This window comes from Aulostomus chinensis, chromosome 13 (assembly GCF_037954235.1).
Source record: "Aulostomus chinensis isolate RoL2024-O1b breed Wild chromosome 13, RoL_Achi_v1.0, whole genome shotgun sequence".
NCBI classification, from domain to species: domain Eukaryota; kingdom Metazoa; phylum Chordata; class Actinopteri; order Syngnathiformes; family Aulostomidae; genus Aulostomus; species Aulostomus chinensis.
Genome location: NC_141332.1, coordinates 6,598,353 through 6,614,415, shown reverse-complemented (window position 1 = coordinate 6,614,415; position 16,063 = coordinate 6,598,353). Strand labels below are relative to the sequence as shown.

General features: G+C 47.2%; 2 protein-coding genes across 4 annotated transcripts in view; one reads left to right on the top strand and one right to left on the bottom strand.

Annotated features, from left to right (window-relative positions):
* The window catches only part of aff2 (AF4/FMR2 family, member 2), a 137,525-nt gene that overhangs the window by 49,318 nt on the left and 72,144 nt on the right, over positions 1–16,063 (bottom strand). For all 3 annotated transcript variants that reach the window (XM_086222848.1, XM_086222850.1, XM_086222849.1), the window contains exons 6-8: positions 13,875–13,961; positions 12,567–12,597; positions 10,625–10,685 (exon numbers count right to left, since the gene is read on the bottom strand). In XM_086222848.1, coding sequence (XP_086078974.1) covers positions 10,625–10,685; positions 12,567–12,597; positions 13,875–13,961 — 179 coding nt within the window. The remainder of the gene's footprint in view (positions 1–10,624; positions 10,686–12,566; positions 12,598–13,874; positions 13,962–16,063) is intronic.
* On the top strand, positions 3,727–9,993 carry LOC147250687 (uncharacterized). Its single transcript, XM_086222847.1, has 3 exons — positions 3,727–3,751; positions 4,169–4,481; positions 4,789–9,993. Exons 2-3 carry the CDS (start codon positions 4,173–4,175, stop codon positions 9,721–9,723), a joined length of 5,244 nt encoding a protein of 1,747 aa, XP_086078973.1. The 5' UTR covers positions 3,727–3,751; positions 4,169–4,172; the 3' UTR covers positions 9,724–9,993.

The window sequence follows — 16,063 nt, the reverse complement described above, 5'->3', positions numbered from 1 at the left end:
TTTAAATTCTAATACATCTTAATTGTTATATATACATATTGAATTATAAATATCTCTTAAATATAGTTTATACTTATTTAAAATGGACATAACATTACTGGGAATACACATTTCTCACCCATACAACTCTGTTATTCAAGTTTGATTGCTCGACATTAAATTTGAGCACCTCTTCATTTTACTGAGCCGACACTGAACACATCACAACAGAAGCTAACGCAACCTCACGTCATGTGTGACGTCATGAACATGCAGCACATCACTAAGCCGTGAGCCTCAGCAGCTCAACACCTCTGACATCAGACGAGGGGCCTTTTATCCACTGTTGAGCTTCAGTTTTACTTTGATCGCTGCAGGAAAGCAGACGAGGAAACAATTATTGCACCCTGATAAACAGAGTAGCATATAAAAATACAACAGTCATGAAGAGGAGCAGATTTATCAACTCCATCAGCAAAACCTAATGATGATAGTAATATAGGAAGCTTCTGCGTGTGTGTGTGTGTGTGTGTGTGTGTGTGTGCCAGAACTAAAAGACAAAGTGACGGGGCTTCTACCACTGGGACTCGTGTCAACTCCACACCAAACACAGACCCCTCCTGAGCTCCCAGGCCGGCTGCCGCTGGAGGAGGTCTCTCTCTTCCTCAGTCACCTGTCTCCAGCGGAGGAGAGGAGACAGGGCTGCTGCTCACTCAGCTGGAGGACACAGTTGTCGCCACGCGGCGTCCTCCAGACTGTTGTCGTTTTTCACTGTGGATGTCCTCCTTTTCTTGCTTGGTGTGGACCGTCAGACAGCGTGGGAACACTGCTGACGCAGAGAGGACCAGACCACATCTTTATGGTCCACGAAGCCTTGATGGGCACAGCTCCCAAAGTGAGAACTGAACTGGAGGAAGTTGAGGTCAAAAATCATGCTGGCTCAGACACAAGAAATAATGCTGATGCCAGTTTCAACCTTTGTTTGACAAATTCAACTGTTGTAAATCTACTTTTGTCTCATTTTGTCTGGTTGTCTTTTCGCTGCCGGCCTCATGAACTCTGGTAACTAAGCTGCAGTATTTACTCCTGCGGGAAGATTCGCAGGCCTGAAGTTACCTGCGTCCCTGAAGGGCCACGGCTGGAAAACGTTCCCCAGGAGCGGCTGAGGGAGGAACCGGCTCCTCTGCCCCGAGGTCGTCCTCATCCATCGTTCACACGTTCCCCCCTCATCCGCTTCATTCACCCATAAACGCATCATAGCGATGACATGAGTGCACCAGGACTTTGGAATTTCAGATCGACATCCATGAATAATCAATAATTATTCATATTATTGACGGATCCACCAGATTGAGCTCAGCGATGTTTTATTCTTTCTCGTCCAAACTCTGTGATTCTGATATTATTGCTGATGAATAAATGAATAATAACTGAGATGGTCACTGATAAAAGAACATTCTAAACACATTTATGGAATCTGGGTTTGGGTTCTGGGTTCCGATCTGTTTGGGTTGTTGTATGAATTTGGGACCCATGAGGGCGTCTATAACACACCGGAACGCGTGAAGAAGTGACATTCTGCCCTGCCCAGTCCGGCCACCGCTACATCCCTCAGCAGCAAGTGGACCAGCTGATGCTGATCAGGTGGACACACACATCTGTCCGGGACTGCTCGGCTACGGTTCTGCTCAGAACACGTTTCCTACACACATTGTTTCTCCAGATGTGCATGTGACTCAGTATTCTCCTGTCAAAGGGGACCATTTTTCTGCTCATCGTCATTTATCTTCTCATCCATCTCAACCAAACTCCTGTTATCGCTCATCAGGCCACAGCAGGGACTCACAAAACAAACCCTTGCATTTTAGCCAGTCAGTTCCTCCGTACAGCAGCCGGCACGTTGAGCCACGGTGCTCATGAGCCGGTGTGGCTCTGCTCGTTCAGCATATTTCTCTTGATCAGAATCACTGTTGAGTTCCGCTTCCCCAAAATGATGCCAGTTTGTCCTCCTTTTGTCAGCCACCTCGAAAGATCCCTCTGGGGACGACCGAGGGCCTCAACGATGGAACCCTCAGCTCCACAGAAATGTGAAAATACAAAACCACCTTTACAGGTTTGGGGGGAGCAAAGGAAGGTTTGATCGTAGTCATGGTTCAATGGTGACCCCAAACCTGAACTTCTCCATTTCAAGAGGAACAAGGGATTTTTTTTTTTTTTGTGGCAGTTTCACATTTTTATTCTCGGATGCATTTATATATATATATATATATTTTTTTTTTTTTTCTAACCTGTCCTGTTCAGCAGCATCCATGTTCCTGGTGCCTTGTTGTACTGAAGCAGTTTTACTCTGCAAAGGAGGAATCTGATAAACTCCTCCTATTGCCATTTATGTTTAACTTTATTAGGAATGGTGTTGGTTCATTGATGAAGCTACTGGACTGAGGACAGGAGTGGATAGAAAGAGAGAACAGGGACAGGAGGGGGAAGACAAGGGGGGGGGATTTCTTAGAAGCTGCTTTTAAGGAAGGAGACACTTTTCTCACATAACCCTATTAAAGAGGTTATACCAGCAACTTTGTGTATGCTTTAAAACTGGTTTCTGTTTCACTGTGAATCAGAGAGAATTAGACAGCGCTTTCATTCAAGTCAGTGACACGAGAAGCAACATGTAATTGAACATGAAGAAAATAATCATGTCATCACGCAGAAAATCCAGCAATATTTGCTGGACACAGAAACCCAAACCCACATGGGTCCAGCTCAGGATTTGGTGAGGCCTGTTCTGGGTGTCACAGCGGTGAGAGGAGCGGTGGATGGGGCAGTTGGTCCCAGCCACAGAATAAAATAATTCTACAAATCTTAATAAAATTTCAACGGTGTAATAAGTAGAGACTCGTGAGTGGAGTTTGGGGTCAAAGTAATGTTGGTCGCTTGTGTGAGTACATCCGAAGATCCTTTCATGGAGAGTACACAGAATTATTCAGTTAGTATTGTTGTATCACTGCATCAGAAATGAGTCTCAAAGAAATCAAATCCAGATTTTTTGGTTGAAAAAATATCTGACTGGAGGTCTCACATTTGAGAATCTCACTGTCCAGGTTTTCCCTGTTTCACTCTCATCACTGCTTCATTTCACATTGCAGTGTTGAATTTATGCCCTCAGTGACAAACACTGATTCCAGTAATCACTAAGTGTCAACTAGTATCACTAAATACATAGAATCCCGTAATTAGTAGAATCACTAGGTAACTAGAATCAATCACTTAATAACTAGAATCACTCAATAACTAGAATCAATCACTAAATAACTAGTAACACGAAATAACTAGAATAACTCAATAACTACAATCACTCAATAACTACAATCACTCAATAACTACAATCACTCAAAAACTTGAATCACCAAATTACTATTGTTAGAACTCTGTCTTGGCCAAATAATGTTACTTCAATTCCTTGGTAGTATTTTGTAGTACTTGTATCTAAATATGTGTCCAACCCCCCCCGTGTCAGTCAGGTGCCTGACTCTCCTTCAGAGGAGCCCTGGCTCTTTGTACACAATCATTTAGTTACTTTGATTCATCTTCGCTTTGAGTCCTGGATTGGTTCCATCGGCGCTGAGCTGTGCCTCTGGTTCCGTTCCTCAAGACGAGCACATCTCTGACGGTGAGAGGGAACACCCACTTCCATTCTCGGCTGAATATAAGCGCAATATTTCCTCCCTGGCTCAGCCCATGTTTGAGGAACACAGATCTACTGGGAACCTGAGCGGTGAGCTGTTCTCTCTCTTCCTTCACCCGTTCGTCCTTCATTTATGCACATTCGCATTTGTATTTTTGGAACATTCCAATCTGAAGTAACAACAGAGCAGCCAGGTTGCTAAGTTTACAGTTTTACCTTCATTAATGTCTCTTAACCTTCAGAGATGACGGTCACGTAAACTTGTATAAACTGATTATTGTGCCTCCAAAGCTGAATATCAACTGTGACAGCTGAGAAAAACCGCACTCACAAAGAGAAGCTCCCATCCCAGGTGGTGTGACTGTGTACTTGGACACACACCAGAAGCAGCCATCAACAGCAACAATCGCACGAAGGGGAAGCGACACGCTGACAGGGTCACGTATGTGAGTGGATGTTCAGGGGCTGAACTCATGATGGTTTTGTCCTGTATGTGATGACACACAGAAGGATGCGTTCCCTCCTCCTCCTCCTCCTCCTCCTCCACTCTATCACTCCCTCATCAGCTGAAGTGGTGACGTTCCTGTCTGACTGTTCTGGCTTCCTTCATGATGAGATTCCACCTGAGATTCCAGATGTCGTGGAGGGCGGGATAATCCAGTGGCCTAACCGCTACGTGCCCATCTGCCAGACTTTTGAGAACAGGAGAACGTTTTTGACGCTCTACGACACCCAGCTAAAGATTCCTGTGTTTTCTGCCTACAAGTTCAAAGGGGATATGACTGGTAGACCCCAATTTCCATGGCAGGTGGAGCCACAGGTGAGTGCTCTCATGATTCACCGCAGTATCCCGGGATTTTGCTCTCTGCACTGTAACTTTACAAATAGCTTGTGATTGAATTTCTGTACATTTTCAAAAATGAATATGCACTTGTCCAAGAAGGCAGATCAATAAATAGCAAAAAGGAAAAAGGTTTTGGGGCAAAATGGAGATATTCAGAATCTACTGGCTTCCTGCAGTCTAAGATTCTTGGAATCTGCTTTTATCTGATCAATCTTTAGTGCAACCGGTGAAAAACCGAACCCTGAACCTAGCAGACAATTCAGCAGTCTCCTAACTCTTACAGCTGGAAGACAGACAGCGGAACAAAAACATGAGGACCGACAACAAACGAACTGTCTACAACAAGCAGGCTGGTTTCAATGACTACAGAAACCAGCTGTCAATCGACAAGGGACATTTGTTCCCAAGCTCTCACGCATTTGGAGAAAGCGACAAAAAGTCAACCTTCACTTTGACCAACATTGTTCCACAAGCAGGAACCTTCAATAAACAGAGCTGGGCGCGAATGGAGAGCTGCATCAAATGCGTTATGGTGAAATACTGCACTGACCAAAACACCATGAAAGCGTTTGTGGTGACTGGAGCTGACCCCAGTAGAGGTGTTCTCAATAACAGGATAAACATCCCCTCCCAGCTGTGGACGGCGTTCTGCTGCTACAGCTTGCAAGAGCAGAAATGGCTAGCGAGCGCTCACTGGGGCGCCAACGTGGAGGACAGCGATAGGGACCAGTTCATGACAGCTAGGACCCTGAGGGAGCTGAGAAACAGCCTGAACAAGGACGTCTTCCCTGGGTCCCAATGTCCCAGCGACACCACCGTAACCCAGTATTACCCAAACCTGGAGAGGAGGTGTAAGTGCCCCCCAACCGTGTCCACCACTTCCGCACCCAGTACCACACCTGGACCTCCCAGTACCACACCTGAACCTCCCAGTACCACACCTGAACCTCCCAGTACCTCAACTGAACCTCCTAGTACCACAACTGAACCTCCTAGTACCACAACTGAACCTCCTAGTACCACATCGGGAGCTCTTACTACCACATCCAGACTACCCAGTACGACATCTGGACCTCTCAGTACCACATCTGACCCCCGCAGTACAACATCTGAACCTACCAGTACTACATCTGAACATACCGGTACTACATCTGAACCTCCTAGTACCACACCTGAACCTCAGAGTACCACACCTGAACCTCCCAGTACCACACCTGAACCTCCCAGTACCACAATTGAACCCAGCAGTACTACATCTGGAGCTCTTACTACCACATCTAGGGTACCAAGTACCACATCTGGACCTCTCAGTACCACATCTGAACCCCCCAGTACTACATCTGAACCTAGCAGTACCACATCAGAACCTTCAAGTACAACATCTGAACCCCCCAGTACCACATCTGAACATAGCAGGACCACATCAGGACCTCTTACTACCACTTCCAGTACCACATTGGAACCTGCCAGTACTACATCTGGATGTCTTACTACATCTGGACCTCCCAGTACCACAACTGAACCTCCCAGTACCACATCTGGACCTCTCAGTACCACATATGAATCCCCCAGTCCCACATCTGAACCCCCCAGTACAACATCTGAACCTAGCAGCACCATATCAGAACCTTCAAGTACAACATCTGAACCCCCCAGTACCACATCTGGACCTCTTGCTACCACATCTGACCCTCCCAGTACCACAATGGAACCTGCCAGTACTACATCTGGACGTCTTGCTACATCTGGACCTCCGAGTACCACAACTGAACCCCCCAGTACCACATCTGGACCTCTCAGTACCACATCTGAACCCCCGAGTACTACATCTGAACCTCCCGGTACAACATCTGAACCTCCTAGTACCACAACTGAACCTCACAGTAACACATCTGAACCCAGCAGTACTACATCTATACATAGCAGTACCACAAGTGAACCTCCCAATACCTCAACTGAACCGCCCAGTACTACATCTGGACCTCTTACTACCACATCTGGACTACCCACAACCACATCAGTACTTCCCAGTACCACAACTGAACCCAGCAGTACAATATCTGAACATAGCAGTACCACACCTGGACCTCCAACTACAACATCCGAACCTCCTCGTACCACAACTGAACCTCCCACTACCACATCTGGCTCAGTAACCACCACATCAGAACCTGAGAGTACCACATCTGAACCTCCTAGTACTACATCTGGACCTCTTACTACCACAACTAGACTACCCAGTACTACAACAGTACCTCCAAGTGCAACAACTGAACCTCCCAGTACCACAATTGAACCCAGCAGTACTACATCTGTAGCTCTTACTACCACATCTGGAGCACCCAGTACCACAACTGAACCTCCTAGTACCACAACTGAACCTCCTAGTACCACATCGGGAGCTCTTACTACCACATCCAGACTACCCAGTACGACATCTGGACCTCTCAGTACCACATCTGACCCCCCCAGTACTACATCTGAACCTACCGGTACTACATCTGAACATACCGGTACTACATCTGAACCTCCTAGTACCACACCTGAACCTCAGAGTACCACACCTGAACCTCCCAGTACCACACCTGAACCTCCCAGTACCACAATTGAACCCAGCAGTACCACATCTGGAGCTCTTACTACCACATCTAGGGTACCAAGTACCACATCTGGACCTCTCAGTACCACATCTGAACCCCCCAGTACTACATCTGAACCTAGCAGTACCACATCAGAACCTTCAAGTACAACATCTGAACCCCCCAGTACCACATCTGAACATAGCAGGACCACATCAGGACCTCTTACTACCCCTTCCAGTACCACATTGGAACCTGCCAGTACTACATCTGGATGTCTGACTACATCTGGACCTCCCAGTACCACAACTGAACCTCCCAGTACCACATCTGGACCTCTCAGTACCACATATGAATCCCCCAGTCCCACATCTGAACCCCCCAGTACTACATCTGAACCTAGCAGCACCATATCAGAACCTTCAAGTACAACATCTGAACCCCCCAGTACCACATCTGGACCTCTTGCTACCACATCTGACCCTCCCAGTACCACAATGGAACCTGCCAGTACTACATCTGGACGTCTTACTACATCTGGACCTCCGAGTACCACAACTGAACCCCCCAGTACCACATCTGGACCTCTCAGTACCACATCTGAACCCCCGAGTACTACATCTGAACCTCCCGGTACAACATCTGAACCTCCTAGTACCACAACTGAACCTCACAGTAACACATCTGAACCCAGCAGTACTACATCTATACATAGCAGTACCACAAGTGAACCTCCCAATACCTCAACTGAACCGCCCAGTACTACATCTGGACCTCTTACTACCACATCTGGACTACCCACAACCACATCAGTACTTCCCAGTACCACAACTGAACCCAGCAGTACAATATCTGAACATAGCAGTACCACATCTGGACCTCCAACTACAACATCCGAACCTCCTCGTACCACAACTGAACCTCCCACTACCACATCTGGCTCAGTAACCACCACATCAGAACCTGAGAGTACCACATCTGAACCTCCTAGTACTACATCTGGACCTCTTACTACCACAACTAGACTACCCAGTACTACAACAGTACCTCCAAGTGCAACAACTGAACCTCCCAGTACCACAATTGAACCCAGCAGTACTACATCTGTAGCTCTTACTACCACATCTGGAGCACCCAGTACCACAACTGAACCTCCCAGTACCACATCTGGAGCTCTTACTACCACATCTAGGGTACCAAATACCACATCTGGACCTCTCAGTACAACATCTGAACCCCCCAGTACCACATCTGAACATAGCAGAACCACATCTGGTCCTCCTACGACCACATCTGACCCTCCCAGTACCACATTGGAACCTGCCAGTACTACATCTGGACATCTTACTACATCTGGACCTCCCAGTACCACAACTGAACCTCCCTGTACTACAATTGAACCTCCCAGTACTACATCAGTACCTCCCAGGACCACATCTGAGCCCAGCACTACCACATCTGGACTCCCTAGTACCACAACTGGGCTACTAACCACAACCACACCTCCAACAACAACAACCACCAAGCCTCCAACTACAACCACACCTACACCAACTACAACCACAACTACAACCACAACCACAACCACAGCCACAACTACAACTACAACTACAACTACAACCACAACTACAACCACAACTACAACCAAGAAGAATGACAGGGACAAGAACAACAATGAGAACCATGACGGTGGGAACAACCAGGATCTTGTACGACAGCTGCCGGTACCCAACAGTTTTTTCGGGCTCGGGAGCATGTTGCCCAGTCTTGGGACATTTTTTAGTGCAATTGGAAGTGGATTGTCAACTATTTCTACAGTATTTGGATTAGGAACGCTTGTGGGGAACCTGATCCCCAAAAGGGATTCTAGCAATCCAGACATTAAGCTAGTCGGTTCCTCTGCTGCTCCCACAACTTGGTTTGACGTTACAAGTCCGGCAGCTGGACCCAAAGTGGTTTCCACGGTTCAAACCGTGACTGTACCTGATGCTTCTATGCCAACCAGAGGAGACAGCATCACCAGCGTACCCCTCACAGCCGGGACACAACAAACTTCCCACGCCCCTCTGACCACTGGAAAGCTCCCGGCCACTGTGTCGCCGCCGGCCTCATCAGCCTCTTCTACCTTTGCTGCCGGCGAAGCCTCAACTGCAGCGACTGAAAGTACATTTACCAAATATTTTTCAGGCTCTTCAACAGTTAGCACCAGGCCTTCACCTGCTACAGTCTCTGATACTGGCCCGACTGCTACGCCAGCCCCTCCCACCATAACTCAACCCACAGCGGCGGCTGCCACCCCGCTCCTGGCCACATCAGCTGAGGGTCCACAGGTTTCAGTATCTCAGACTGCTGTGTCTGCCCCTTCAAGCACCGCTTTTCCTTTCAGTTTGTCTCCCGGTCAAAGCAGCACAGCCGATGTTCAACCCGGCTTCACCAGCCGTCCGGCATCGGCAGCCAATAGCACCCCCCCTGCTCATGGCCCCACCTTCCTGGCATCCTCCGCTCCAACCCCCGACCCTGCCACTCCTCCCTCCTCATCCTCAACCTTGTGTCGTCCGACACCAACAACTGTATTCTACCATTATCAGAATGTCCTTGCTTACTACCAGAAGTTGTACCAACACCAGGAACACGACTAGAAAGCGTTTCTTGCGCTGAAATGAAACGGCATAATTCCAAACTACGAGAAAGAACCTTGAACCCCAGAAATGCTCTTCTTTGCTGTGGGCTGCTGGATCCCTGTTCCACACGTCACAGACGTGGAGTCAGCAGTAGTGCTGGAGTTTGACGCTGATAGAAGACAGGCTGCCTATGACCACCATCTGAACGGTGGTGCTCTTGGACCTGAACCCAAGCTGCAGTTTATATGTGCTCAAATAAAACCAATCATCTTTTTGCACAGCACACAACACTCGTCCTTTTGTGTCCGCCATGCAGTGGGAGGAGTCTAAGTCCTCCCACCAAAGATAATTAGCCAAAATTCTACAATTCACAGGTGCAGCCAGTGACTCTCCTCCAGCACCATACTTCTGTGCAAGGGGGGAGATGTGGTACAACGGCCGGTGCACACCACAGCAACAGGTACACAAACCAGGCTGGCCACGCGCAGTTACCGTTGCTAAGTGGTGATAGAATAATTGCTGTTTGGGTCTAGTGAGCTGTCAGTTGGTGAGAGTAAATAATTAGGCTTGTTATGGTCAGTCACACAGTGCATCAGGGTTATGAGGCAGCATTTCCACCCTGCCGTGAATCCTGCTGCAGCGCTCCAGGAGCGGATGGGGGGGGGGGCGCAGCCAGAGGTGCTGCAACCTGCTCCTAGCTCACGATGCAGCTGCACCTCCTGCCTGTATCCACCCGAGTGCTTCTGCCTCCCACAGCAGTGAATCTCATCCAAGAGTCAAGCTCAATATTACCTTCAGGCAGAAGCAGCAGTGATGGGTCAGAACCATCTGGGTCAGTGTGTGTGTGTGTGTGTGTGTGTGTGTGTGTGTGTGTGTGTGTGTGCGTGTGTGTGTGTTTGAGAGAGAGAGAGATACTTACGACTTCTGTGGTGCAGCTGATGGTTTAGCAGCAGGCTTGTTAGCTGATACAGTACATCGCTCTGTAACACAACAGAGGACATTTACTTGTTACTGTTTTGTCCTATAAGTGCATGTGTGTGTGGGTTAATTGTTGATTAGTGCATGACAAGACGCCAGACTCATATGGATGTGTGGCCTCACTCACGCCACACGCCTCTCCATTGGGTTTTTGCTGTGTTGCCTTAATTTGCAGGATTGGGAATGAAGCACGCAGTTTCCAACCACAGTGATGAGGACGCCGTGCACTGTGTTACAGTCAGTGTGTTACAGTGTGTTACAGTTACAGTGTGTTACAGTGTGTTACAGTCACAGTGTGTTACAGTTACAGTGTGTTACAGTGTTCTAGTCTTCAGTCAGAGGGGAGTAACTGGAGCTTCACATCCTTCGCATGGAGGAAACAAACAGGCCAATAGGAGGCCGAGCCTTCATCCTCCTTCAGTATCTGCAGGTGTTGCCGTGTCCCAGACTGATGGATTTGGAGGGTTCTTAAATACCAGCGAGAAGGACTTCCTCCCGCACACGAAAGTGTAGCTGCTGTGTGCTGTTGGTGACCAGGTGACCAGGGAAAACTAAACAGAGGACGCCTCCAGGGGAGCTCGTCTGAGGAAGCAGCCCTGATGATGTCATCACAGATATATCTTTCAACTGCAGTGGAATTTATGTGAAATAGTTAGAGGAGGAAACTGTTACAAACAAAGGTGTAATAAAACCAAAAACACGTGCAGGATTTAAATTGGATCTAACAGTTACATCAATTTGGACGTTGTACCCTGCTAATAGTTGCAGGATTTGGACCCTTTTTCAGTTTTAGTTTAGCTGTGGAGAAATGAGGAAACAAGAAAACTGTTCTCAAGAAAATAGAGCGCTGATAAGAGCTGAATGACATATTCCCACTTTAAAAATGTTTTAGATTTCTTCAAGGTAGAAAAATCATTGACTGACTCGTAACCTCAAAAACTGTTACTTGGGTGTTTTTTTTCTAAAAGCAGTTTTTACTTTAAACAGGTATTTTTTTCCTATTTTTTTCTTATTCATACTCCTTTTTGCTATTTTTGTCTTATTTTTCTTGCTTTAACTTGGTGCTCCCTGTGATTGCTTCCAGTTCTATGATGGACTTCTTTGCTGCAATGACACAACTCAACACTGAATCGGCCTCCAGCTTGGGTTCACGGGAACTTCCCATCACCCACGTGTCTCTGACTGAACTCGTGTTAGTCAGCAATTATCACCACTTTTTATAACATAAGTGCTTCTTTTTGAAATTTCAGATCGTCCATTGTGATGATTCCCAAAATGACGTGTGTGTACCCTCAGTGGGGATGTGAATCCAGTAGGACTGCACCCATTTACTTCTGGGTCAGAAAAATAAACCCTTTTAACATCTTGACTTTCACTAATACGGATAAATGGTTGAAAGACACACATGGGCACAGCTGTGGATGCAGCCCACCAGCTGAAGACGGAGCACAGACTCCCCCAGTAATTGCAGGTGTGTGAGAGAGAACTAACATCAATGTTAGCACTGCTAGCTTAGAGCTCACTCCATCCGTGGAGCTGGAGCTACCCACTGGTGGAGCTCGCTCCATCTGCAGAGCGGCAGCTGGAAGGCATCACGAGCGACAGGACAGAACAAAGGCTGGATGGCACTGATAGATTCTACTTCCAGCAGCTGAATGCCCACGTGCAGGATATTAACCCTCTGGGAAGCTGCTTGTTGTGGGCGTGTATGTGTTTGTCTGATTGGTTCTCCAAAAGAACACGGACTGATAAAAGCTTTTCTGGTATTTGCCCTTCTCAGAATCATGTGACCATCAGCATGTTTCTGGTGAGGTGCACGGCCTTCATGGCCTTACTAGTGTGAGTTACTCAGGAGCATGTTTGCGCTGCACTCAGAAACTTACTCTGGGTGTTGTAGGTGACGTGCTGTGACTCCTAGAGAGAGAGAGAGAGAGAGAGCGAGAGATGTGACGAATGAATAAACCAACAGGTGTCATTATTGATTTTGCAGCAGATCACCAATATCATTACACAGAATTCAGATCTTCTCATGTCCCCGAGTTGTCTTCAGACTCTCAGGCAGGATTAGTGTGACACCAGGGAGCTGCAGCCGTCTTCTCTGGTTCATTACCTAGCAGGTCCGATTTACTGCTTCCCTGTTTACACGGCTTGTTCTCTTCATATCACCACCAATAAGGTGATTCATAAACGCACTCAGCAGAAGAAATACTATCTGATGTTTCTGAGATAAATGCATAAATATAACATTTATATGACACATATTCCCTCTATTCTCATTAGAAGCTGCAGTAAACCATTTTCTGTTGGAGCAGGGGAACATTTTCCACCATCTCTCTGCTAAACTGGAAAGTGAGGAGTCCCTACTGGGATTTCCCCTCAGTTACTGGTTACATTTGCATGGACGGCAACATTCTGGTATTAAGACGCTTCCATGTAACACTACCATAACCTGATCTAGACTGAATAGTCTAATTAATAGGTTGCATGGGGAGTAGTCTCATGTTAGCTGCATTGTTGTAGAAATGTAAACTCCCGAATACCGTGAGTACGACTGGACTGCAGCAATGCTGAAACCGCTTCACCACATGGCCGAGCCACCAGAGAGGGCTCTCAACTCCAGTCCGCCACGCAAAACACTCTCTGCACCGCTTTCTGCATCATTGCCATGAAAACACTAAACATGAAGCAGCCAAAACGCGGCGGACAGAAAGATCCAGGGCGTCAACTGTAGCAATGTAACGTGGCTGTGCATCTTCAGGCAGAATACAACTGTAATATTCAATCACAAACTCATGTGAACACCTAACTCAGCATATCTCATTAAGAATAAAGGTTTCTGACAACACACGTCCACTCCCACACTGCTCTGAACAATCAATACGCAAGTGAATTAAACACGTAATCGTTCATCATTGCGTGTCGCCTGCACCGCTGAGCAGAAGAAGGCAGCAGAGTTCTACAGACCTGCAGTGGCTTCATGAATCAGATCTAATTAGTGGACTAGAGGTTTTCAGTCACAGACAGCAGTTAGCCCCATCAATACATGTGGGAGTTCAGGTGAAGCTCTCGGTGACTCAAACTCAAGCAGAGGGAGGTCGGCTCACCGCCGCAGAAAACGGTTCTGTCTGGACGTGACTGGACTCTCAGCGTCTACCTGTGTGTGGTGAGGCGAGGAGGAGAACTTCACTGACCTTGTTTGGGATGGGGAACTTGGTTTGATCAGCCTTCCCAGGAGTGTGTATGGCTGTGAGGGGAGGAGGCCACGAATGGGTCATCTCCTAGAGACACACACACACACACACACACACACAGGTTTGATATATGAATGATCAGTGACAACATGCTCACAAACCAAACCACCGTGTAGCTGTGAAAACAAGCAGGCAAGTAACCAGGATGGCCAGATTTGAGCCGATCTGACCGAAGGGATTATTTGTACATCAGCTTGGATGCGGCGCAGCAGAGTCAGCATTCGATCGAGGTTGTGCTGACGTGTACACATCCCACTGGACTTTAATACGGCCTGAGGTGAGAGCTGCTGATGGGAGTTGGTGGCAAACTGAGGTTCTGTGAGCTCAGCATCAACCACGTGAGGAGTTGTGGAGGGTCCTAAATAAAAGTGGCCTAGGTCAGCTGAGAGGTGATAAGGCAGCAGTGGTAGCTGCGGCGGCAGCAGCAGTGACGGCATCATCCTGCGACAGCGACACTAATATATCCACCTAGATCTTGAACCAGCGGATATGTGAATGTGTTCCAGCTCCATGATTTCAGTCAAAAGGAAGTTCTTATTGGGAAATCTGCTCACAGAACAGAACATTCTGTCCCTCCCCATAACACACACACGGGCTGCGTTCATACTGCCAGCCCAAATCAGCTTGTGGTGACTCAAGATTGATTTCAGACTGTGAGAACAGCCGCAAACCGCATGAAATTGGATTGATCCAGACCAGATTCAACCTACATGAGGAGGTTGTTTGAAATCAGACGCAGATCAGATTTGTACATTTGCGTCTCAGTCTGGATGCTCAAGTGGGCTCTCAGAGCATCTGTTGCTTCCCTGGGGATTTGTCTCTCTACAGGAATGTTTGTGTTTGTGTCTGGTGGTTAGGATGGCGAAGTCTGAACACAACAGATCTGATCTCATCACCTGTAAATAGAAAAACATCTGATTTGAGAAGATCAGAAGATCTCATTGTCCGCAGGCCTAACGAGGCCTTCGGTACTGTAGACCCGCCCCTCCTTCTATATCCAACCAGGTTGATGCAGCCCCAATCCCCCACACCTGCAGGACAAAAAAAAAAACGCAACGATGCTGCATACAGTGAGGAGGAGACAACTCCTGCACTTCATCTTGACATGAGGTGCATTTTGAATAGCCTGCAGTTTAATTATTAATTAATATGTCAGCTTTGATTTTAAATTTTACAACAAGGAAATTTGTATTTATTGTAAGGGAAATTCCCTCTTAAATACACTCCAAAGTGCCACCACATTTTTATCTCACACACCGCCACACTTTGGGAATCCCTGCTGGAGACACAACGGTCATGAAATTATCTGATGTTTGCATTTCCAATGTTCTCCATCAAAACGAGTCACCTACTGCTGACGAGAAAGACACACATGTCCACCAGGTCATTTTTCTCAGTGTTCAACAACAGTGTGATCCTGCTGAAATACCGCGCGCACACACACACACACACACACACACACACACACACACACACACACACACACACACACACTCAACACTATTCAGAAGGTCACCAGGTCAAAGGGCTGGAAAGGTTACTGACATCACAACTTCCCATCATGCATCTCTTTACCCCCGAGTGCATGACTCATGTCATCAGATGACTCATTGTTTTGGTGTCTGCTTGTGTGTGTGTGAGCATGTGTGCGTGTGTATGTGTATGTGTGTGACTGACTCAACATGATTGAAGACTCCTGTGTTTTTGCCTGCAAGTGTAATGCACTCGGTCTGATGACATAGGGGGTGTTGCTAGGCAACTCTCTGACATCATCATGTACCTGTTAGAAGAGTTTCTGAGTTGTGACAGACGGTACTCCTGATGGGGTGTGTATCTGTTCATGTATTTGCAAGTGTGTGGGATCCATCTGTGTTGCTACTGCCTCACCCACACAAACACACACACACACACACACACACACACACACACACACCACCACCATCATCTAATTATCATACTAGCTTCTCCATCAGGGTGCAGTACTGTCGATTATTTATACCCAGGTAAAAACAAATTAGTGTTCATGGAGTACTTGGACCTGTAACTGTACCTTTTCCTTTACCTGTAACTGTATCTCTACCCATCACTGTACTTGTATCTCTCTGTCTACTTGCATCCATATTCATACC

Bases quoted from the DNA above. Each gene is read 5' to 3' on its own strand.
- LOC147250687 (XM_086222847.1), top strand. From the start codon at position 4,173: ATGCGTTCCCTCCTCCTCCTCCTCCTCCTCCTCCACTCTATCACTCCC. The intron at 4,482-4,788 runs GTGAGTGCTCTC...TAACTCTTACAG, and splicing joins CATGGCAGGTGGAGCCACAG to CTGGAAGACAGACAGCGGAA.